Genomic DNA, 23,900 nt, shown 5'->3' on the forward strand with positions numbered 1-23,900 from the left:
GTGTGTGTGTGTGTGTGTGTGTGTGAGGGAGATGGCATAGCATTTTTAGATTTCAGGAGTTGAGGAGGTGGAGGAGTGAGACTGAAAAAATGCAGGATGAAGAGAGATTTCTTTTCTCCTCCCACATGCCCCACACCCACTGTGGATATGGGGAGGTCACACAGAGAGAGAGGGAATGATGAGGGAATGAAGTGAGAGAAAGAGTGAGAATTGGTGGGGGGGTTAACGAGAACCATCTGTAGAAATCTGACACCGAGAGAGAGAGAGAGAGAGAGAGAGAGAGAGAGAGAGAGAGAGAGAGAGAGAGAGAGAGAGAGAGATTTATGAAGGATAACAAAGAGAGCCATAGATGAATTTAGGTGCTGGTGATTTGTGCCAGGTTTCTGTTTGGTTAGTAATGGTGTTGTAAACTTTATCTATCAGCAATAAGACAGAAAAGAATGTAAAGAAGAGAGAAAGAATGGAAAGATAGAAAGAAAGAAAGAAAGGAAAGAAAAAAGTCCTGAAAGTAGGATGTAAGGAATACATTAAAAGAAGAGAGTGAAAGAAAGGAAAGACAACAGTAAAAAGCCAGAGCGAAGAAAAATAAATAAGATGTGGAGTGAAGGATAGAAAAGAGAGTGAAAGAGAGGGTGATTTTAAAAGAAAGAAAAGAAAAGAAGGAATGGAGTGAAATGGAAGCAAGGAAAGATGTTGCAAAAATAAGTTTTAATAATATGGTGAGTGAAAGGCAATAAAGAAATGAAGCAAGCAAAAGGACAGACGAAAGGAGGGAGAGAGTTAGAAATGATGTGTAAAGTTCTCTCTCTCTGTCTCTTTCTTTGTCTCTTTCTCTCTCTCTCTCTCTCTCTCTCTCTTTCTCTCTTTCTCCCTCTCTCTCTTTCTCCCTCTCTCTCTTTCTGTCTTTCTCTGTTTCTCTCTCACCCTCTCTCTCTTTCTCTCTCCCTCTCTCTCTCTCCCTCTCTCTCTCTCTCTCTTTCTCTCTTTCTCCCTCCCTCTCTCTCTCTCTCTCTCTCTCTCTCTCCAGACTTTGTGTTTAAAGTTAGAAGTGTCGAGTCGTGTGTTTACGTTGAAGCCCTGTGTGTTTGATCAGGTGTCCTGAGCGTCGTGCTGCTCCACTTTGTTTAAGGTGCGAGCATGTTGACCCTGAGGTCATATCCCTGCACATTCCTTTCTCCTTAACCCTAGACCACCACCTTAAACTACACCGAGTCTCTTCTCTAGAATCTATCTATCTATCTAATCTATTACTATCTATCTATCTATCTATCTATCTATCTATCTATCTATCTATCTATCGATCTATCTATTCTATCTATCAGTCTATCTTCTTTTTATTTATTTATTTATTTATTTATTTATTTATTTTTATTGTCCTGTTTATTAAAAAAATAGCATGAACCTTTATAGCCGCTGTAATGTAACATTATGCTGTTCAGATGTAGCATTAAACAAATAATAAACACCAAAGAATAAAATAAGAATAAATCTCATTGTTGATTTATTTACACCTTTTTTTTGTGTAATTTTGATGGAGCAAAAGGTTAAAGTTTCCCAAAATGGTTTTATTGATGCTCTCTCTGTGTGTGTGTGTGTGTGTGTGTGTGTGTTTGCTGAGGGGTTGTTTATACTGTTTTCTTAACCCTCAGCTGGTTTACCAATCACGCCTCAACAAAGGGGACAAACGTCAAAAAAACGTGACATTATGAGCTCATAATATCTGCTTTTGTAATTAACTTGAAGCCACCTGTGGCTTAATGGACTAGAGCTAACATGGCCAATACATTCAGTTACTCACAAAAGGGAAAGTGGATGTGGATCCACAATTCTGCCCCAGGTTTAGGTCACCAGATGTGTGTTTTCACTCTGCAGTGGGACACCACGCACACACACACACACACACACACACACACACACACACACACAGAGGCAAGAACAGTCATGCCTATGTACTTGGACTAATCTTAAACAGACTAATTATGTTATGCTTCACTTTTTTCAGTCTTAAGATCTTGTGTGTGTGTTTGTGTGTATGTGTTTGTGTGTGTTTCTTGAGCATTGACATGTCAGAACCTTTAGCAACAAAGAAAGTCCATGTACAAATCCTTGTTTATGTAAGAGGACTCATCTGCAGAGATTTCCTTGAACCTCTGCACATACACACGCGCGCACACACACACACACACACACACACACACACACACACACACAAACAGACATTGGTGTTACAAAGTATAAGGAGTGTTAGCAATGCCATGCCCTGCCACCTAACTTTAATCATAACCTCAGTTTTACAAAAACAAAGCTGAATGTTACGAACGTTCATGTATTTCAGTCATCGTGGGGACTCGTTGTTACAGAAATGTCTGCCTCAGGCAGTGTGTCAGTAGCGGTGTGTTAGTCGTCTGTCTGTACACACCATCACAGTGTGTCAGTAGCAGTGTGTTAGACTTCTCTCTGTACAGACCATCACAGTGTGTCACGGTGACTCATGCAGCAGGTAGGATGTGACAACTGACGAAAAAACCCCTGATTCGAAATAAAGGACACCTCAACAGCTTGCCAGGGAAGGTGTTAAAAATGTCATCCAGTGGGTACTGATGTTTTATCACACGTTAGTTTTCTTTCTGTTCCTCTTTTATGTCACTTTTTTTTTCTCTCTATCGGTGTCTCGGCTTCTCAAGTAATACCAAAGTAAAACTTGCTCTCTGTTCCCTTTTTACAGGAATGCTTGAGTAATACTGGAGACAAAATGTCAGCTAATAATGACTCAGGGTGAGGGGGGAGGGAGGGAGGAAGAGAGAGAGAGAGAGAGACACAGAGAGAGACAGACAAGTGTGTGACGTGATCTGTTATGACGTCTCTCTTTTCATGATAAAATGAGACACCGATGGACAAAGTGAGAGAAATAAATAATGACAGAGTGAAGGAGAAAGAGAGAAACTGTGAGATGGGCAGAGAGAGAAATGGAGATGGCTATGTAGAGAGAGGATTATGAGAAAGAGGAGTTTAAGGATTATGAGGACGAGAGATTACTGATTAAACTGGATGAGTTTGGAGAAGGAATATTGAATAGATCAAGAGTGAGACAAATGTAGATTTAGAGAGAGAGAGAGAGAGAGAGAGAGACAGACAAATGGAATGGCAGAGTTTCACCAGTGCTGTTTTGCAATGGTGTAATTTTTCTTTTGCTTGTTGTACAGTGAAAGGTCTGAAGTGAAGTAACACAATGCAGATACATGTCCTGCTGTGACCTTCCAGGAACACGCACGCACACACTCACACACGCACGCACACGCACACACACACACACACACACACTCTCTATCTCCCTTTCTCTCTTTTGGCAAGTGCATTAATAATGGCTCAGAAATGCACAGTGTACGTAATACAGATGTTGACACAATTTCAGCAGTTCTACCCGCAGACAGACTGGTTTACTTGCAAACACACACCTCACCCCCCCCCCCCCCCCTCTCTCTCTCTCAACATTTGCCTTTATAATGGCTCAGAAACACACAATACAAATTCTGACACGATTTTAGCAGTACCTGCAGACATACTGGTTTACACACACACACACACACACACACACACACACACACACACACACACACACACACACACTTACTTAGAAGTGAAATATTTTCTTCCTGTGCCATGTGCTGAATCAACATTTGTTTCTGACTTGAATTCCTTTAATTGATTCCGTCGATTCCCTTGTGTGTAGGTGTCCTCCGGGGTATCTGGGTGAATACTGCCACCACAAGGACCTGTGCCAGCCGGATTACTGTTTGAATGGAGGGTCGTGTAAGATGGCGAGCACTGGCCTGCCCAATAACCCTGTGTGTGTGTGTCCACTCGGGTTCACCGGCGCACGCTGCCAAGAGCAGAACGAATCACTGTGTTACCCCAAGAACCCCTGTAAAAACGGGGGCACCTGTTCCCTTCAGCTCAATGACCAATACACCTGCCAGTGCAGACCCGGATGGACGGGTATTATTATATACATCTTGTCTCACTGTCCCACGTTCTGGTCATCTCTCTGTACTTTGTCTCTATCTGTCTGTCTTTCTCCCTGTCCCACAGACAGTCTCTTTGTCCCCTTCAGTCCTCCTATCTTTCTTTCTATCCTTTTTTTTGTTTGTTCTTGTCTATTTTTCTCTGTTCTTCTGTCACTCTTTCCAACCATCTATCAGCCTCTTTAAAAAAAAAAAATTTTTTTAAATAATAATAAATAAATAAATAAATAATTTTCTTGCCTTATTTAAATACTAAATAATAATATAACATATAATAACGTTTGTGTGTGTGTGTGTGTTCTGCGTCAGGTTCACGTTGTGAACTCGTAGACAGCTGCGTTTCCTCTCCGTGTGCCAACGGTGGAACCTGCACGCCTCTTTCCGACGAAAAGTTCTCCTGCAAGTGTCAGTCCGGCTACGAAGGGCCTCGCTGCCTGAACGACGTGGACGAGTGCGCGCAGGAACCGTCGCTGTGCCTTAACGGTGGTGTGTGTAATAACATCCCCGGCTCGTATCGTTGCAACTGCCCCACTGAGTTTACGGGGTCCAGATGCGAAAAGGCTTACGTCCCTTGTGTTCCGTCACCCTGCATGAACGGCGGAACCTGCAGGCCGACGTCCGAGACCACCTACTGGTGCCACTGTCTTCCAGGTGAGAGAGAGACAGAGAGAAAGATATTTGGGGGGGGGTTTACTACAATTGCAGAGAGGATTAGTGCATTTACTAACAATAGGAAAGTGGAACGTACGATAGACACAGAAATCAAAAGCAGTCCAAAATAAACAGCACATAAAACCAGGAAGCAGAAACGAACAATGGCATGATGACACGCGTAGAATCGGGTTTCTCGTGAACGTTCCTGAACAAAGTGCACATAAAGACCACGTAAAAATAATATCTGAGATGCCAAGAACAGGAGGAAAGGAGAACTATAATAATAATAATAATAATAATAATAATAATAATAATAATAATAATAATAATAATAATAATAACAGTCCTAAGAAAGAAAGTGGGGAAAAAACAGAAGAGAAAAAACTATAAGAAAAAAGTATATTTAATTTTATTTATTATTATTATTATTATTAATAATAATAATAATAATAATAATAATAATAATAATAATTGTTGTAGTTTGACTATTAGCAGTATTATTAATTTTGTGATTCTTTTTAGTATTAGCAATTTTGGTGAATTTCTTGCTATTTGTATTTTTAGTATTTTTTGTGTTTTATTTTCGTCTTGTTTCCTTGTGTGTCGGTGTGTTAAGTGAAGAAGGTGCTGTGTATGTTTTATCTTGGCTTGTATTTTGTTATTATTAGCGTTCACATTTAACCTCACTTCCTGCTCCCTTTATCTCGGTGCTGAGAGTGTCACTCAAGTGTTAGGAGTTCAAACGCACAAATTCCTCCCCTGAGTTTCGAGTTTAAAGGCGAGTGTGTTGGCACAACGAGGCAGCAAGCCGTGACCAGCGTCTTCCCCGAGGCCCAAAACCCAAGCTGTGGGAAAACGAGTTAACACAAAAAAAACCCGCCAGAGAGAGTGATGAATGTTTAATAAAGTATGATTACTTGTCAGAAGTAGACAAAAAAGGAGGGGAGATAGTGTGTCAGAGAGAGAGAGAGAGAGAGAGAGAGAGAGAGAGTGTGTGTGTGTTGTGGGGGGGTGAGATGATAAAACACTGAAAACGTAAGAGGCAATTACAGGATTTGGATTTCATGTGATTTATATCTGAAATAAACCGGTGCCTGTTTCCGTTCCTCTGTCTGTGTGTGATTAGGTTTTAATGGAACGAACTGCGAAGTGAACATCGACGACTGTCCGGATCATAAGTGTCAGAACGGAGGAACCTGCATGGATGGAGTGAACACCTACAACTGCCAGTGTCCTCCTGAGTGGACTGGTACGTTCCAGTGGGATTTTTATTTTTATCCTTTTAGCATGTGTGTGAAAAAGAGAGGGAAAGAAATTAAAACAGGGGTGAGTGAGTGTGTGAGTGAATGAATGAGTACGAGTGTGTGTGAGTGAGTGAATGAGTATGAGTGTCTGTGAGTGAGTGTGTCCTGTGAGTGAGTGTGTCCTGTGAGTGAGTGTGTCCTGTGAGTGAGTGTGTCCTGTGAGTGAGTGTGTCCTGTGAGTGAGTGTGTCCTGTGAGTGAGTGTGTCTGTGAGTGAGTGTGTCTGTGAGTGAGTGTGTCAGTGAATGAGTGAGTGTCAGTGAATGAGTGAGTGTCAGTGAATGAGTGAGTGTCAGTGAATGAGTGAGTGTCAGTGAATGAGTGAGTGTCAGTGAATGAGTGAGTGTCAGTGAATGAGTGAGTGAGTGTCTGTGAGTGAGTGTGTGTGTGTCTGTGAGTGAGTGTGTGTGTGTCTGTGAGTGAGTGTGTGTGTGTCTGTGAGTGAGTGTGTGTGTGTCTGTGAGTGAGTGTGTGTGTGTCTGTGAGTGAGTGTGTGTGTGTCTGTGAGTGAGTGTGTGTGTCTGTGAGTGAGTGAGTGTGTCTGTGAGTGAGTGAGTGTGTCTGTGAGTGAGTGTGTGTGTGTCTGTGAGTGAGTGTGTCTGTGAGTGAGTGTGTGTGTGTCTGTGAGTGAGTGTGTCTGTGTGTGTGCGTACGAGCGAGCGAGTGAATGACAGAAAGGAGGATTGACAGATTCATGACCTTTTTCGTCGCTGACATTCCCTCAGGTCAGGATTGCACAGACGACGTGGACGAGTGTCGCCTGCAGCCCAACACCTGTCAGAACGGTGGTACTTGCAGTAACATGCCTGGCGGCTACACCTGTGTGTGTGTGAACGGCTGGAGTGGGCCGGACTGCTCTGAGAACATCGACGACTGTGCTCTCGGTCCCTGCTCCGCCGGCTCCACCTGCATCGACCGCGTCGCTTCTTTCTTCTGCAGTTGCCCATTCGGCAAAACCGGTGAGGCTCCTCAGCGTCCGAATCAGAGTCGGATCGGTTCGATCCGGTTCACACATCATTCCTGAATAAAAAGTGATGTAAACAACTAATAAATCAACTACGTGTTTGAGCGAACGACTAGTTTATCTTGCTAGAAAAAAAAAATACAGACGATTATACGAAAATACAGAAGACTTATTTTGGCCTCGACTATTTTGGCCTCGACTTTACTGTGTGTGTGTGTGTGTGTGTGTGTGTGTGTGTGTGTGTGTGTGTGTGTGTGTGTGTGTGTGTGTGTGTGTGTGTGTGTGTGATTTTTCTCTTTATGCAGGTTTGCTGTGTAACATTGATGATGCCTGCATTAGTAACCCCTGCAGGGCAGGATCTCAATGTGACACCAATCCTCTGAACGGCAAATTCAACTGCAACTGCCCCTTCGGATACAAAGGCAACACCTGCAATGACGATGTCAACGAGTGCACCATCGGTGAGGACGACGCGTTTGTCTTTCTGCCATCATGTTATCTCGTTATTTTCTGTGAAACTGTTATCTCCTCTCTCTCTCTCTCTAGCTTTAAACCATTTCCATAGTGAGGTATCTTTCAACTCCTAATGAACTCTTCACAGTCAGATGCAGGAGAGATAAAGGCTTCCTGTAGCACGTTGTTTTCCATTTAATAAATAATCAATCATCTGCAGCATGTGTGCAGGTTTCACAGGCAAGAATTTCAACAGGTTTCCCTGAACGGAGAGGAAAAAGTCGTGTTCGACAGATCGGTAGCAACGAACTGATAAAATCTACAAGCAGTTTGTGTATAATATAAAAGTTTGATCAAAAAAAAAAACAAAAAAAAACGGGTACATTTTGCATGAGACAAAAAAAGAGGTTTCAGAAGAGGAACTAAACTAGTGTTTGTCAGACCTTCCAACGAACTTAAGGAATAACTAGAAACAGATAAAAGTGTGACATATAATAGTTAAACGTTTGTATAAAAGGAACGAAACATGTAACGGTAAATAATCAAACTTCAGGTTCATTCTTCCAAAGGTGTTGTTTTTAAAGGTTTCCTTTTTTTTTTTTTACTTCATCATCATCTTTTTATTCTGTTGTTTAATGGTCAACATTTGCACGTATCTTATCAGGGCCGAATCCGTGTGAGCACGGCGGCACGTGCGAGAATACGGCCGGCTCGTTTATTTGTAAGTGTGCACGTGGATACACGGGACCCCGGTGCGAGCAGGACGTGAACGAGTGCGGCTCAAACCCCTGCCAGAATGACGCCACGTGTCTGGACCAGATTGGCGATTACACCTGCATCTGCATGCCAGGTGAGGAACATTTGCACTTGCGCGCGCACACACACACACACACACACACACACACTGGGATGCATATTACTACATATAATTGCTTGTTATTTTGCACACTGACCTTTCCCTGTGTGTGTCTGTCTGTCTGTGTGTCTGTCTGTCTGTCTGTCTGTGTGTGTACATAGGTTTCCAAGGACTCCACTGTGAGAACGAAGTGGACGAGTGCATCAGCTCACCGTGCCTCAACAACGGAAAGTGTCAGGATCAAGTCAGCCGCTTCATCTGTGACTGTCCTCAGGGTGAGAAGCACACACATACACACATGCGTGCATACACACACACTTGTACACACACTTGTACTTGTAGTGTTTTTTGATGCTTGATATTGACGTCCTTATCTGAAACTATTAGTAATGGTGTCTGTGATTTGACTGAAGTGCTTTAAGCAAGTGTGTGTGTGTGTGTGTTTTATACACATCATCAGGATTCACAGGAGATATGTGCCAGTATGACACCGATGAATGTGCCAGCACTCCGTGCCAAAACGGAGCCAAGTGCATTGACCAGCCCAACGGCTATGAGTGCGAGTGTGCGGAAGGTACGGCATAACACACCCTCTCACACACACACACACACACACTCGCACACAAACACATACCCAGAAGGAACTAATACATCAGTTCTCTTAACCCTGTCTAGGATTCACTGGCCCGCTGTGTTCAGAGAACATCGATGACTGCAACCCGAAGCGCTGTCACTACGGCACTTGTAAGGACGGCATCGCCATGTTCACGTGCGAGTGTGAACCAGGTTACATGGGTCAGATCTGCAATGAGCAGATTAACGAGTGTCAGAGTGACCCGTGCCAGAACGGAGGGCGCTGCGTTGATCGTGTCAACGAGTACCAGTGCAACTGCCTGCCGGGAACCTCTGGTGAGACACACACACGCAGATACACTTATGCAAATGTTTAAAGAATAATGGCCAAATATTTGCATCGCAAGTGTGCAGCCTCGTGCAAACAGTGCAAGACAACAGATGATACGATATGCGACAGGACAAATACGTAAAATAGCAAGAAAAGGATTCTTGTAAACATCTTGTGTACATCTGTGATAGCAGGATGAAGAGGGGGTGTGAGGGGTGTGTGGGGTCGTCCACAAGGCTGGTGGCTTTGTGGATGCAGCGTGCGTCGTATCAGTAAATGTCTGTGATAGTGAGGACAGCTGAGAACATCATCAGAGTCCCACTTCCCTCTATCGGCTGCAGGGTCTTGCGATCCGAGACGGCGTGATTCCCAAACAGGTTCTCCACAAGGAATTTGGTGCTCCTGATCTCCACAGAGGATCTGAGCATAGTCGCTCTGTGTCCTCCGTAGATTTGTGGATGTTCAGAGAAATGTTGTTGGCTCTACACCAGGCTGATAGCTGTTGTAGCTCCTCTCTTTATGCTGACTGGTTGTTCTTGCCAATAAGACCAACCGTGGTCATGTCGTTTGCGGACTCGATGCGGTTTGAGCTCTGCGTTGCTTAACAGTCATGAGTCAGCAGAGTGAACAACGGTGGACTGAGCACACAGCCCTCAGGGCCCCAGTGCTCAGTGTGGTGGTGGTGGTGGTGGTGGTGGTGGTGGTGGTGGTGGAGATGATGTTCCCGATCTGGACTGACTGAGGTCTCCCAGTCAGGAAGTCCAGGATCCAGTTGCAGAGGGAAGTGTTTAGGCTTAGCAGGCTCAGCTTCTCAGTCAGTCACTGAGGGACGATTGTGTTGAATGCTGAACCGAAGTCTATAAATAGCGTTCGTACAGAAGTGCCTTTCTGTACGGGTGTATGAGGGCAGATGGAGGATTGTGGCAATGGCATCATGCATGGTGCTGTTGGGACCAGTGAAGGTGGCAGCAGGGTCTTGATGTATCTCACGACAAGCCTCTCGAAGCGCGTCATGGCCCGGGGACGATGGTGGTGGACATTAAGCATGTAGGAACAGCAGCACTGCTTAGGGAAATGTTGAAGATGAAAGTAAAGAGCTACACTAGCTGTTATGCTCATTGGCTGAGCACTTTGCCAGGAACTTTGTCTGGTCCAGGAGACTTCTGTAGGTTAACTCTGTCTGGAGTTCTGCTCTTGTCATCAGTGGTTAGACAGAGCACACGGTCTCGGGGACAAGCGAGGGTCTTCCGCCGGTCACTGATGTCATTTAATCGTCGATTACTCGTCGGTAGAGTCTTCCTGAACAATCACTGCGCTCAAAAGGTTCTAAAAAGAACTCTTATCGACTGTAGCGTGATAGTAAAGATACACGACAGTATAACTCTATAACACTATGTACCCAACATAACTAACTACATACGATGGGTCTAATTATCATTAAGGTAGTTTATATCACGAAATGTTTCGAATGACCTCTTTTACCTCAATCGTTGCTTCCAGAAGAAGAAAAGCCTTATGTAGTAATTAGAAATATTTAGTTGCTTCTAGCCAATGAGATTTTGTTCCAGAACATGTTCTGTTGATTGCTCTCTGGGTTAGAAAGATGATGATTTAATATTTAAACCATGTTCTAAGGGACTTTCCGTGCAGTTGTATAAGTTTGGGTTTCAAAGCTGATGCTCTTTGACTAGGTTTGTGTGGTGTGTTTGTGTTGTGTGTATGTGTGTGTGTGTGTGTGTGTGTGTGTGTGTGTGTGTGTTGTATAAGTTTGGGTTTCAAAGCTGATGTTCTTTGACTAGGTGTGTGTGGTGTGTTTGTGTGTGTGGTGTGTGTGTTTGTGTTGTGTGTGTGTGTTGTATAAGTTTGGGTTTCAAAGCTGATGTTCTTTGACTTGGTGTGTGTGTGGTGTGTGTGTTTGTGTGGTGTGGTGTGTGTGTGTGTGTGTTGTGTAAGTTTGGGTTTCAAAGCTGATGTTCTTTGACTAGGGGTGTGTGTGTGTTGGGGGGGCAGCAGAGTGAGTGTTCAGCAATCCGGCTAAGCCTCCTAGTGGATGTTCATAGAATTGCACTTTATATTGATCAAGTTCAGGTGTTTTATCACATTTAATTCTGTTATAATAAATAATTATGACTTCCTTTCATCAACACATGCAGTTATGGATAAGAGAAACTATGGACACATTTTAAATCTTAAGTCTTGAGAAGGAAAAATGTTTGTTTTTTAAAACAAAAGAAAAAATATTTACATGCCAGTATTTTATTGTCTTAAAACTAATGAATGAACATTAACGATAAAAGGTGTGTAACAACCTGGAAATAATGGGATGAGTGTGTGTGTGTGTGGACTCTAAAACAGGCCGTTCAGGTCTTTCTGCTTGTTCGTCTCTGAGATTATGTGAGATTTAAGTCCTATTTGTCTCTCCTCAGGTGTGAACTGTGAACACAACACCAACGAGTGTTTGAGTAACCCGTGTCAGCACGGTGTGTGTAAGGACGGAATTAACAAGTACAAATGTGTGTGCGATCCAGGATACACAGGTACACACACACACACACACACACACACACACACACACACACACACACACACACTTTTCCTCTATCTACCTTCTCCCTCTCTATTTCTAGTTACTTTCTTTTGTTCTCTTTCTCTGTCTTCTGGCCTTATTATTTGTCAAACCTTCCCTCTATCTATTCTATCTTTATTCTTTGTCCTTTATCCTACAGCTCTCTCTTCCTCCTTCTCTCAATCCATTCTTCGCCTCTCTATCTCTTCCTTTCATTTCTTGTACTTCTTCATTCATCTTTCCTTTTCTCTGTTCTTCTCGTGTTTATTTTTTTACATCCCTATTTTATTCCTCCTTCCTGCATTTCTCTCTCTCTCTCCCCATCCTATAAGTATCTATCGCTTCCTTTCATTTCCTGCGTTTCTTAATCTTTAATCGTTTCTCTCTCTCTCTTACTCCATCTTATTCTCAGTGCCTCTATTTCACTCCTTTTCTTTTTTCTTACTTTGTCTTTTTCTCTCCCTGATTTTTCCCCCTTAGTTTTTCTCCTTTCTTCTTTTTTTCAATCATCTTAATCTCACCTTTCTGCATATCACTTTCTCTCACTCTTTCTTTCTTATTCCATTCCTATTATCTTACTATCCTTTTGTTCTCTTTTTCCTCGATTTTACTTCTTCTGTCTTTATTTTACTTTTTCTCTCTCCTTTGTTCATCTTTTGCTTTCACTCAATTCATCTCTTCCTTTCTCTTTCTGTCTTTCTTTATCTTTAACGTTCTTTCTTATTATACCACCTTGTTCAGTGCATTTCTCTCTCTCTCTTTGTCTCTCTCTCTCTCTCTCTCTCTCTCTCTCTCTCTCTCTCTCTCTCTCTCTCCCCTTCACCTAATTCTGTGCCTGTGTCTGTCAGGTGAGCGGTGTAACGTGGAGATAGACGAGTGCAGCTCAAACCCGTGTCTCAGTGGAGGAACATGTGTGAATAAAGTGAATGGGTTCGAGTGTCAGTGTCCACCTGGGACTCACGGCCTGCTCTGCCACTCCGGAGCGGATCACTGCGCACCTCAACCGTGCCGCAACGGAAAGTGTGAGGAGAAGCAAAACGGGTACGAGTCCATGTTATTTACGCAAACTCTCTTTTACGAGCAGTTTGATAAAAGAATCTTAACTTTCATTATTTTTAGTTCACTAAACGTGCTGTTGTGTGCATTTTCTTATCGTGTGTGTGTGTGTGTGTAGTTACCACTGTGTGTGTTTCCCTGGATACGAGGGTCAGAACTGCGATCAGGAGAAGAACGAATGCGAGTCCAACCCCTGTCAGCATGGAGGAAGCTGTCAGGATGGCATGAACACCTACACCTGCAAGTGCCTGCACGGCTACACTGGTGAGTGCGAGCGAGCGAGAGTGTGTGAGTGTGTGTGAGTACACAAGTGTGTTTAATAAACTATGTATCACTGCATTTTATGGACAATGTGCATCCACTGTGCCTCCCTTTGTCACGTCAGGTTATTATTATTATTATTATAGTGGATTTTAGAATCTGTGTAACTGAACTTCATGTTTTTTGTTTTCATCACTGCTGCTATGATGCAGCTAAATTCCACTAGTGTGACTATTTTCTGTGTTAGTCTTCACCCCAAGCTAATAATCAATATCATGAGAGGTGACCTGCCATGTAGATAAAGTATTATAAGACTACTGAACATCTCTCTCTCTCTCTCTCTCTCTCTCTCTCTCAGGTGTGAATTGCGAGATAAATATTAATGAGTGTCAGTTGAACCCCTGTGAGAACAAAGGCACCTGCATCGATGGAATTAACAGCTACAGCTGCCACTGCCTGCTGCCTTACACAGGTACACTCGCACACACTCACTCACTCACACACACTCACTCACTCACACACACTCACTCACTCACTCACACACACTCACTCACTCGCGCACACTCTCACTCGTGCACACACTCACTCGCGCACACACTCGCTCACACACACACAAACTCTCTCACAAACACTCTCTCTCACACACACACACACACACACACACACACACTCTCTCTCTCTCTCTCTCTCTCTCTCACACACACACACACACTCTGCTTAAGAAAAAGAAAACTTTTGCCACATAATGATGCACATTTGCTGTAAACACGTCTGATTACACAAAATAAATCATCTCTATACAAAGCACAGAGACACGAGCGCCTTCACGTGTACACGTGGTCATGATAATGTTTATGATCGACAGATGTTAGTGAAATGCTGCATAATAACATAATTTAGTCTCATTATGTCTTTGTACTGAAGAAAAAGGATGGAATATTTACTGTCAGCTTCATTTGGATGACATATAACCTTACGTTACCTAGGGTTACTTTTTTGGCTTCAGACTTTTTGACTTTACTCCCTTTAACCAAAATGAGCCACGCCTCATGTACAGAATTCTTACAACAAGCTTCCTTTATTCTCATGTCAATCCTTACGTTGTCATAGGGAGGCACTGCGAGCAAGAGTTGATGCCGTGTGCGACTCAGCCGTGTCAGAGAGGAGGCGTGTGTCAGCCGTCATCGGATTACACTTCCTACACCTGCAAGTGTCCCAGCGGTTGGCGAGGTGTGTGTGCTGAGTATCATGGAAAATGTTCTTCCTGAGTGGCTGTTTTAGTAGGTTTTAAAATGTGTGTGTGTGTGTGTGTATGTGTGTGTGTAGGAACCCAGTGTACAGATGACGTGGACGAATGTAAGAAGAACCCGTGTCTAAACGGTGCTCACTGTCTGAACAACCAGGGAAGCTACATGTGCAGATGCCAGCCTGGGTACAGCGGTGTGAACTGCCAGACTAACATCGACGACTGCAGCTCCAGTGAGTAGACTGTAGACGCGCACGCACACGCACGCACACACACACACACACACACACACACACACACTGTGCTGTCTGTCTCTCTGTCTCTGTGTGTGTCTCTCTCTCCCTCTCTTGTTATTGCTCTCTGTCTCTCTCTCTGTGTCTCTCTCTGTCTGTCTCTCTCTTGCGCTCTCTCTCTCGCTTGCTCTCTTGCGCTCTCTCCCTCTCTTTCACATGTCTGTTCATCTCTCTCTGTCTCTCTCGCTCTTTCTTTCTCTCTCTCTCTCTCTGTCTGTGTCTCTCTCTCTTTTGCACTCGCTCTCGCTTGCTCTCTCTCCCTCTCTTTCACATGTCTGTTCATCTTTCTCTCTCTCTCTCTCTTTCTATCTCTCTCTCTTGCTCACACTCTCTCTAACTCTCTCTCTCTCTCCCTCTCTACATTGTTTCTCTTCATCTTCCTCTTCTGTCTCTCCCTTGCTCTCTTTTGCTCACTTAATTTATCGAAAACGTGTTAATCGACGCGTGCGATCGTTCAGCACTGTTTAATTTAAATGATGTGTCATTGTTTTATTTATAAAAAATGAATTACTTGCCGCATCTTTTTAAAGACCCCTGTATCAACGGTGGCTCGTGCATAGACAAAGTGGGTCGGTTCTCGTGCGAGTGCAGGCCGGGTTTCTCTGGCGAGCGATGTGAGGAGGAGGTGAATGAGTGCGAGAGCACCCCCTGCAGGAACGGAGGAAAATGCACCGATTTTGTCAACAGCTACACGTGCCAGTGTAAGCCCGGCTTCACCGGCATCAACTGCGAACGCAACATCCCCGAATGCACAGAGACGTAAGTGCCGTACAGTTTTAATTCCAACTAGAGCAGGTAGATAACAACACATATTATTTATAACAAAATATACTGTAATGTGCAAAAGTCTCCCAAAGATGCTCAGTAAAACCAGACCTGCTAATTTCCCCACGAGTCTGCACAAATACTAGTGATTACTGATCATACAGACAACTGATGTGTATTAACTGAGTTTTGTTTAGCTCACTGATGTTCATGTAGAAACGTCATACTCTCTAAAGGTTTGTAGGCTTTACAGAATTTATTTGCATTTAGTCTGACACTGTAATGACGGTCAGTGTGCAGCATTTTAACTGTAAACAAACGTCTCAGTCTCCTTCTGGATCTTTTAGACTGCATCATCTGACCTGATTATAGTGCTGAGGAGTATTTTAAGCCTCTCTCTCTCTCTCACACTATAGGGGAGAATAAGGGAGAGAGAGGAGAGAGAGAGGAGAGAGAGGGGAGGGAGAAGAGAGAAGGGAGAGAGAGAGAGAGAGAGAGGAGAGGGGGGAGAGAAGAGAGAGGGAGAGAGAGACAGAGGGAGAGAGGAGAGAGAGAAGAGAGAGAGAAAGAGAAGAGAAGAGAAAGGGAGATGAGAAAGGAGGAGAGAGAAGAGAGGAGAGAGAAAGAGAGGAGATAGTGTCAATCCCTTTCTCTATCCCTCTCTCTCTCTCTATCCCTCTCTCTCCCTCTCTCTCTCTCCCTCTCTCCCTTTCTCCATCCCTTTCTCTCTCTCCCTCTCTCTCTCTTTCTTTCTCTCTCTCTCCCTTTCTCTTTCTTTCTCTCTCTCTCTCTCTCTCTCTCTCTCTCTCTCTCTGCAGATCATGTCTAAATAACGGCACATGTGTTGATGGCATAAACCATTTCTCCTGTCGATGCCGTCCCGGGTTCACTGGCTCGTTCTGCCAGTACGAGATCAACGAGTGTGAATCTCAGCCATGCAAAAATGGCGGCACCTGCACGGACGGCCTGGGAACTTTCCACTGCACCTGTCCTATGGAGTATACCGGCCGACTCTGCCAGGTACACACACACACACACACATACACACAGTATTACTTTTCATGAATATGTCTTTCTAATATGTGACACAGCTGATCTGATTCCATTTTTGACATTATGATTTTTTGCATGTGTTTACAGTCGATGGCGAATCTGTGCAAAAACATCCAGTGTAGGAACGGTGGAGAGTGCGTGCAGCAGGGGACGACGTGGAGCTGTCGGTGTCCTCAGGACTGGAGCGGCCTCTACTGTGACATCCCTAACATTTTGTGTCAAAATGCTGCAAGCAAGAAAGGTCTGTTAGATGATCTCAGAACTGAAACCTTCATCTCGTTGTTTATCAACATGCTAACGTTAATCTCTCTCTTATGACTCGTACCCAAGAGTTAAATAAACTCTTCTGAGTAAGTGAGAAGATTTTAGGCATCTGCTGTACTGAGAGGTAATGGTTTGTGTGTGTGTGTGTGTGTGTGTATGTGTGTGTGTGTGTGTGTGTGTGTGTGTGTATGTGTGTGTATGTGTGTGTATGTGTGTGTATGTGTGTATGTGTGTGTGTGTGTGTGTTGTTTTTCAGGTGTAGCAGTGGAGCAGCTGTGTCAGAATGCTGGAGTGTGTAGAAACAAGGATAATACACACTACTGTTTATGTCAGCAGGGCTGGACAGGCAGCTACTGTGAGATGGGTATCGATGAGTGTCTGTCCAGTCCCTGCAGGAATGGAGGGACATGTGTGGACTATCAGGGAGGATATGACTGCCAGGTAAAAAAATACAAATACATGAAGTTTCCTTCATCATGTTTAAATAATAAATAAGCCACTTGTATAGCTTGTTTATTTAAAACTAATATATATATATATATATATATATATATATATATATATATATATATATATATATATATATATAATGAATGTGTTGTGATAAGACTGTATGGTAACTGTACCATCTCTCTCTCTTTCTCTGTCTGTCTCTGTCTGTCTGTCTGTCTCTCTCTCTCTCTTTCTCTCTCTCTCTTTCTCCGTGTCTCTCTCAGTGTAAACCAGGGTATCAGGGGGTGAACTGCGAGTACGATGTCAATGAGTGTCACTCAAACCCGTGTCGTCATGGAGGAACCTGCATCAACCTCGAGAACCACTACTACTGCTCTTGTCCACCTGGAACCAAAGGTACCACACACACACACACACACACACACACACACACACACACACACACACATGCACACACATGCATACATACACACAAACACGCACAGAGGTGTTTCAGATTGTGAAAGTCTTGTACAGAATGTGAACAAAATTTATAGCAGAACATCAGTCTAGATCAGGGGTGTCAAACTCTGGCCCGCAGTGTAATTATATTTGTCCCGCGAGATCATATCAGATGTGCATTATAGCTGACTAGCCGCATGCTCCGCTAATACTACAAATCCCAGAATGCCTTGCCACTGTATTGACCCATAGTCATGAACAGCAAGCGCCCCTCATTCTCTGTTGACAGTCGTTAACAACCATGTTACAGTCACATCGGGCAAGTTAATTCACCCTCCACAAAAATGTCCAAACGAAAGATGGACAATAGGAGCTTTCAAGACAGGAGGGAGGCAGATTATCTGTTCACGAATATAAAGGACATCAATATATATAATGTTTTTATATATATATATATATATATATATATATATATATATATTATGATGTTTAATGTTAGTTTTTCTGGACAAGGGCATCTGCTAAATGCTGTAAATGTAAGCATTTTTGCATTTATATTTATTGAAAAGCTAAATGATTTGTCTTGTTCATTTTTCTCTCCCTTGTCCCCATTGTCTCTGCCTCTCAGGTCAGCAGTGCGAGGTGGATGTAGACGAGTGTTCCACAGAGTTTGGGCCGCCCTGTTTGAACGGCGGTCGCTGTGCGGACAGGATTGGACACTACACGTGTGTGTGTCCTCCTGGTTTTACTGGTGAACGTTGTGAAGGGGACATTAACGAGTGCCGGCCATATCCCTGCCACAGCACCGGCAGCCTCGACTGTGTCCAGCTAGCCAACGACTACCAGTGCCGATGTCGTCTCGGTTACACCGGTGAGACGGCCTTTTTTATTCGTTTCCTTTTTGTTATTTTGACAGAGCTTAGCATCTAAATTACGCAATGGCGGAGCTTAATGCATCTTCGGTGAAAACATTGTTATACTATTTTATATTTCTTGTTACTTTGACTCTTAACTACGTGCCCTCATGTTGTTTGTGTGTCCTTTAGGTCGTCTTTGTGAGTCGATGGTAGATCTTTGTCAGTCGAAACCCTGCCACAACGGAGGCAAGTGCTCCATGAGCACAAGCTCAGACCATGGATACAGCTGCACCTGTTTACCTGTAAGTGTGTGTAAGTGTGTGTAAGTGTGTGTAAGTGTAAGTGTGTGTGTGAGTCAGTAAGCTCTCATGGTTTTGTTGTCACTGAGATGAAAACGATTGTTTGCTCAGATTCTTGCTTTACTTTTCTTTGTCCTCTCTAATAACCTGCTTGTGTGTTATTTATTTCTGCATGTTATAAAACAGCTTCCTCTCTAACCGCTGCTTGTTTTCTCCGTTTCCTCACGCTTGCACTAAAAGGGAAAGGGCCAACATAGATCAGGTAAAAAAAAAATGACAGCTTTCTCTTAAATGCTTTAGATGCTCTATTCTAGTTCCCCTTTGTTTTGAGAGCTGAATGTTGGAACTGTTTATCGCTGACGTTTTCTTCGAGTCTTGAAAAGGCGTCATAACGAAAAAAACTATCCGACGGTAAACGGCGTCTTCTCAGATGAGCTGTCGGTGTATGTATGTTACAGTGCGGTAAGCGGCGATGATTAGGGGTGACGCCATATGGCAGAAATATTAAATCTGTGGTTTGTACGTTTCTGTTACTTCTGGAGTACAAAGGTTTTGTAAAAAAAAGCTGCCAGAAAAAAAAATGTAACTTTTAAAGTTTTATTTTATTTGTTAAAAGAAAATGTATTAAAATGTAATAATGTTTTTATTATTACAGTTTCAAATTTAAGCTTCTACTAAAGTTTTTAACATTTAAAAAAACAAAAACAAACAAACAACTGAAAATCAGCAGCTTACAAACTCTACAATGTTTATAGACGTATAAAACGTTTTAACATATTTTAAAATCGTTGCCTTTGTTATCGTGTCGATTTATTTTTGTAGATATTATTACAGCGTAACAAACTGAGGACTTTTATGTCCAGGTTTGAGTTTCCGTTCTCTAAAAACTATATGAAAAATCCGTCCTTTTTTTTTTTTTTTTTTTTTTTTTACTATTTCCATTTTTAACTATTTCCATTTCTGTCACTCAGGGCTATACAGGCTCCAACTGCGGTGATATCGAGGACTACACATGCGCCAACCTACGCTGTCAGAACGGCGGACAATGCCAGAAGTCCCCCTCGGGCCGTCCACAGTGCGGTTGCCCGTCCGGCTTCTCGGGGCCACTGTGCGAAATCGAAAACCCGCCCTGTTCTTGCCAAAATGGAGGCATGTGCATACAAAAACAGCACAAACCTAACTTGTTCTCTTGCCACTGCCAAGATGGCTACAGCGGCGAACACTGCCAGAACAAAGTCAGTGCCACGTCCTGCCCTTATGTGGAGTGTCAGAAGAGTCGTGGGGACACGGTGTGTGACCCACAGTGTAAGAACGTGGAGTGCGACTGGGACGGAGGAGACTGCACGCTGCAGTGGCTCAACCCCTGGAAGACCTGCACGGCCACTGTGCCTTGCTGGATGTACTTCCATAACGGCCGGTGCGACCCCGAGTGTAACAACCCCAACTGCCTCTATGACCGCTTCGAGTGCCGGCATGGCCCGGTGCCCGTGCCCAGCACGTGCAAGTACGTACCACAGCTCCACCCAGATACGTGCCACAGCTCCACCCACATTTGATCTGTATTAATCACACATACTCTGGCACTATGAATATATGAATAACCGAATGAACCAAATTATGGTACAGATATAGCTTTACACTTTCTGTCTTTCTTGCGTCCTCCTTCCGCAGGTACGAGATTTACTGCCGAGACCACTACCAGAACGGCCACTGTAACGAGGGCTGTAACACGGCGGAGTGCGGCTGGGACGGTCTAGACTGCTCTATCGACAAGGCTCCTCAGCTGGCGGACGGCACGCTCATCATCGTGGTGCTGCTGCATCCCACAGAGCTTCTCGGAGATATGAAGGGCTTCCTGCGCTCACTTGGCATGCTGCTTCACACCAACGTGCGCCTTAAACTCAACGATCAGCAAGAGCCCATGGTCTATCCGTATTACGGCGACGAACAGGACAAATTGAACGCCGGCGCTGCAAAACGACTCGGCAAGAGGGAACTGAAGAAGGAGGTTATCGGGTAAGTTTAATGAAAAACGAAAAGTTTAGCTACAAAGGGTTTCTGTGCGACCGTTCTGGATCGTTTCGTCTCTCCCGTCCAGGTCCAAAGTTTTTCTGGAGATTGATAACCGTCAGTGCGCCGAGACGTCCAAAGAATGTTTTTCCAGCACCGAACAGGCTGCCTCGTACATCGCGGCCGAGGCCCTCAGCGACACGCTGAGTTATCCCATCATCTCTGTGGACAGTGAGTCGGGTTTCTTTTACTGTGATTAATGATTGCTGTCATGACAGCATGAGCATCTCTTGTTTCCAAGACTTACCTCAGCATTATACGTTCACGTCAGCGTTAATCGTACAACGTCGTACGGTATAACAGCCACTTTAGTCTTGTAGTATTATACTGTTTAAATAACACAAATAAAAAAGATTAACAGTTTTACGTCTCTAAAATATCTCGTACGGATAAAACAGCTGACAAATGTGAATGTAGTTTTTTTTTTTTTTTAAACAAAAACATTTTGTCCAAATTGTGGATATATTATGTATTTGTTTGTACACTTGTTTACATGAATATTCTCTCCTCCAGGTAGGCCACCTGAGGACTACAGCCCTCCTCTTTTCTACCTGGTTGCCGTGGCAGCTGCCATCATCTTGCTTATCCTGATTCTGGGAGTTTTGGTCGCCAAACGTAAACGCAAAAACGGCATCCTCTGGCTGCCGGATGGGTTTCTGGCCAAGAAAGACAGCAAACGGAGAGAACCCGTGGGCCAAGATGACTTTGGCATGAAGTGAGTATGGAACCGATGCAGTCTGGGAGTTTTTTTTTCATGTGAAGTTAAAGTTAAAAAAGGTTGTCACGAAGGATGGTTTTAGAGAGCCATGTTTGTAACTAAGCAAAATAATAAAGATCAACATGCATGTATTCTATAGAAGCCTGCAGAAATCACAGATGGATGGCAGTGCTGATCATCACTGGCCAGAGGAGGAGCACCGGCCCAAGAAGCCACGGGTAAGAGTGACGCACACATGTCTGCACTCACACACACACACTGATGATGGTAACAGAAAAAAAGTATTTAGAAAACTCTCTCTCTTTCTCAGTTGGAAGATAAGCCATTGCTGGGGGTGGATACAGGAGTGGACCGTCGTGAGTGGACCCTGCAGCACCATAAAGCTGCTGATATCACCCTCACCCCACCTCAGGCCGATATCGACATGGACTGTCTGGATGTCAATGTGAAAGGACCTGGTAATTACCTGTTTACAAATAACCCTGAGTTGATAAGAATTGATAACTTAAAGGTGGGGTCTTCGTTGTTTGAAAGCCAATGTTGACATTTGAAATCACAGAAACAAACACGCCCCTAACCCAAACGGGTCCCACCCCTGTATCGATAGCTCCGCCCACACATACATACGTAACCCAGGCGACTAACAGAAAGAAACGTGTCTTTATGAAGGGAAAAACAATACGATTGTAGATAAACAAACAAGCAAAAATGCCACACAAGCATAATCATGTAAAGGACAAAGGCATATATTAGTTCTGTGTAACAAAGCAAAACCAACGTTACTCACCTATCGAGAAGGAAAAAAGCGCCTCGGCGTCTTAAGTAAAGTCGGCCACATGCTAACAGGTCGGAGTTTCCAGAGTCAATAACTCCTGAGCTAAACGCTGTTACTACACAAAACGCGGTTGTAGCTGCCTCTCTACATTACTACGATAGAAAAGAGGTGTTATTTGTGTAGTAACAGCGTTTAGCTCAGGAGTTATTGACTCGGGAAACTCCAACCTGTGAATATGTGGCCGACTTCCTGCTCCTTCAGTTCTCTCCAGCGCTGGAAAGCTGAACCTATATTAACACGTCCTACTTCTTGTCCTTATCGTAAGTCTTTCTTCTCTTTCTTTGTTTTTATCCTCCATGTCAATGTTAAAACCGCTTTCTGCTAATGTCACACATGCACACTGAACACTCTCTCCGCCCATATTGACAAGACACGCCCCTTTCTGCTCATTGGCTACATGCTAGTTTTGTTTTTTGTTTAGTTTGTCATTCCGACTCGGTTTTCTGAAGCATTTCTCAAACAACGGAAACCGCACCTTTAACATAAAAGTCTGATGATGCAACTACAAACAATATGTGAAATTTAAAATCTGACTGAGGATTAAACACAACAGGCTATTAGCGTTATCACGCAATAAAATACTTTAGCTCATATTTATAAGCTTATGTAAAGCCGATATAATCCAGTTAGCTCGTGATATGCGAGTATGAGATACTTTACACTTTAAAGTGGTGGTGTGTGTAACATGGGGGTGTCATCAATTTGTCAATAGAACATAAATTACTTGTTGCCTTTTTCTGTTGTCTGGTTCATAATAATTTTTAAATAATAATCTCCTTCTCAGACGGTTTCACTCCTCTAATGCTGGCATCTCTGAGGGGTGGCAGCAGCCCCGAGTGCGTCAGTGTCTTAGCCGACGAGGAGGAGGAGAGCGGAGTCGACGAACCTGGGACGAACATGATCAGTGACCTGATCTCACAGGGCGCTACGCTTAACGCACAGACGGAACGCACGGGCGAGACGGCTCTTCACCTGGCCGCCCGCTACTCCCGTGCCGACGCCGCAAAGAGGCTGCTGGACGCCGGCGCCGACCCCAACGCTCATGACAACATGGGTCGCACTCCGCTGCACGCAGCCATCGCTGCCGACGCTCAGGGCGTCTTCCAGGTTAGAGAAGAGCTTAAAGAACACAAGCTCAGAAGCGAAGCTACTTTTTATCTGTTTATTCATTATAAACTCTGCTTCGTTTTAGATCCTTATACGTAATCGTGCCACCGAGCTGGATGCGAGGATGAATGATGGAACTACTCCTTTAATCCTGGCAGCCAGATTGGCTGTGGAGGGCATGGTGGAGGAGCTGGTGCACTGCCATGCTGACGTAAATGCTGTGGACGACCATGGTAGTACACACACACACACACACACAGCCATGTTTTGAATAATGAATTTATTTTGTTGATTATCTATAAACTGATGGTCACGTAAATATCTGTGCAGGTAAATCCGCTCTGCACTGGGCTGCTGCCGTGAACAACGTGGAGGCCACGCTGGTGCTGCTGAAGAACGGTGCCAATCGAGACATGCAGGACAACAAGGTGAACATCCGTGTGTTGTTCAGTCTTAAACA

General features: G+C 43.9%; 1 protein-coding gene across 1 annotated transcript in view; it reads left to right on the forward strand.

The window, feature by feature from the left end:
• The window catches only part of notch2 (notch receptor 2), a 63,310-nt gene that overhangs the window by 34,989 nt on the left and 4,421 nt on the right, over positions 1-23,900 (forward strand). The window contains exons 3-33 of the mRNA XM_047823085.1: positions 3,731-3,996; positions 4,332-4,673; positions 5,803-5,925; positions 6,705-6,938; positions 7,249-7,404; positions 8,061-8,246; positions 8,414-8,527; positions 8,713-8,826; positions 8,928-9,161; positions 11,583-11,693; positions 12,571-12,763; positions 12,897-13,042; positions 13,398-13,511; positions 14,150-14,269; positions 14,366-14,518; positions 15,109-15,337; positions 16,162-16,363; positions 16,484-16,637; positions 16,917-17,101; positions 17,377-17,509; positions 18,183-18,425; positions 18,601-18,713; positions 19,682-20,214; positions 20,382-20,726; positions 20,809-20,951; positions 21,294-21,495; positions 21,638-21,716; positions 21,809-21,956; positions 23,118-23,440; positions 23,526-23,673; positions 23,771-23,868. Of these exons, the coding sequence (XP_047679041.1) occupies positions 3,731-3,996; positions 4,332-4,673; positions 5,803-5,925; positions 6,705-6,938; positions 7,249-7,404; positions 8,061-8,246; positions 8,414-8,527; positions 8,713-8,826; positions 8,928-9,161; positions 11,583-11,693; positions 12,571-12,763; positions 12,897-13,042; positions 13,398-13,511; positions 14,150-14,269; positions 14,366-14,518; positions 15,109-15,337; positions 16,162-16,363; positions 16,484-16,637; positions 16,917-17,101; positions 17,377-17,509; positions 18,183-18,425; positions 18,601-18,713; positions 19,682-20,214; positions 20,382-20,726; positions 20,809-20,951; positions 21,294-21,495; positions 21,638-21,716; positions 21,809-21,956; positions 23,118-23,440; positions 23,526-23,673; positions 23,771-23,868 (5,884 nt within the window). The remainder of the gene's footprint in view (positions 1-3,730; positions 3,997-4,331; positions 4,674-5,802; positions 5,926-6,704; positions 6,939-7,248; positions 7,405-8,060; positions 8,247-8,413; positions 8,528-8,712; positions 8,827-8,927; positions 9,162-11,582; positions 11,694-12,570; positions 12,764-12,896; positions 13,043-13,397; positions 13,512-14,149; positions 14,270-14,365; positions 14,519-15,108; positions 15,338-16,161; positions 16,364-16,483; positions 16,638-16,916; positions 17,102-17,376; positions 17,510-18,182; positions 18,426-18,600; positions 18,714-19,681; positions 20,215-20,381; positions 20,727-20,808; positions 20,952-21,293; positions 21,496-21,637; positions 21,717-21,808; positions 21,957-23,117; positions 23,441-23,525; positions 23,674-23,770; positions 23,869-23,900) is intronic.

The sequence above is a fragment of the Tachysurus fulvidraco genome, chromosome 14 (genome assembly GCF_022655615.1).
Source record: "Tachysurus fulvidraco isolate hzauxx_2018 chromosome 14, HZAU_PFXX_2.0, whole genome shotgun sequence".
In the NCBI taxonomy this organism is placed as follows: Eukaryota; Metazoa; Chordata; class Actinopteri; order Siluriformes; family Bagridae; genus Tachysurus; species Tachysurus fulvidraco.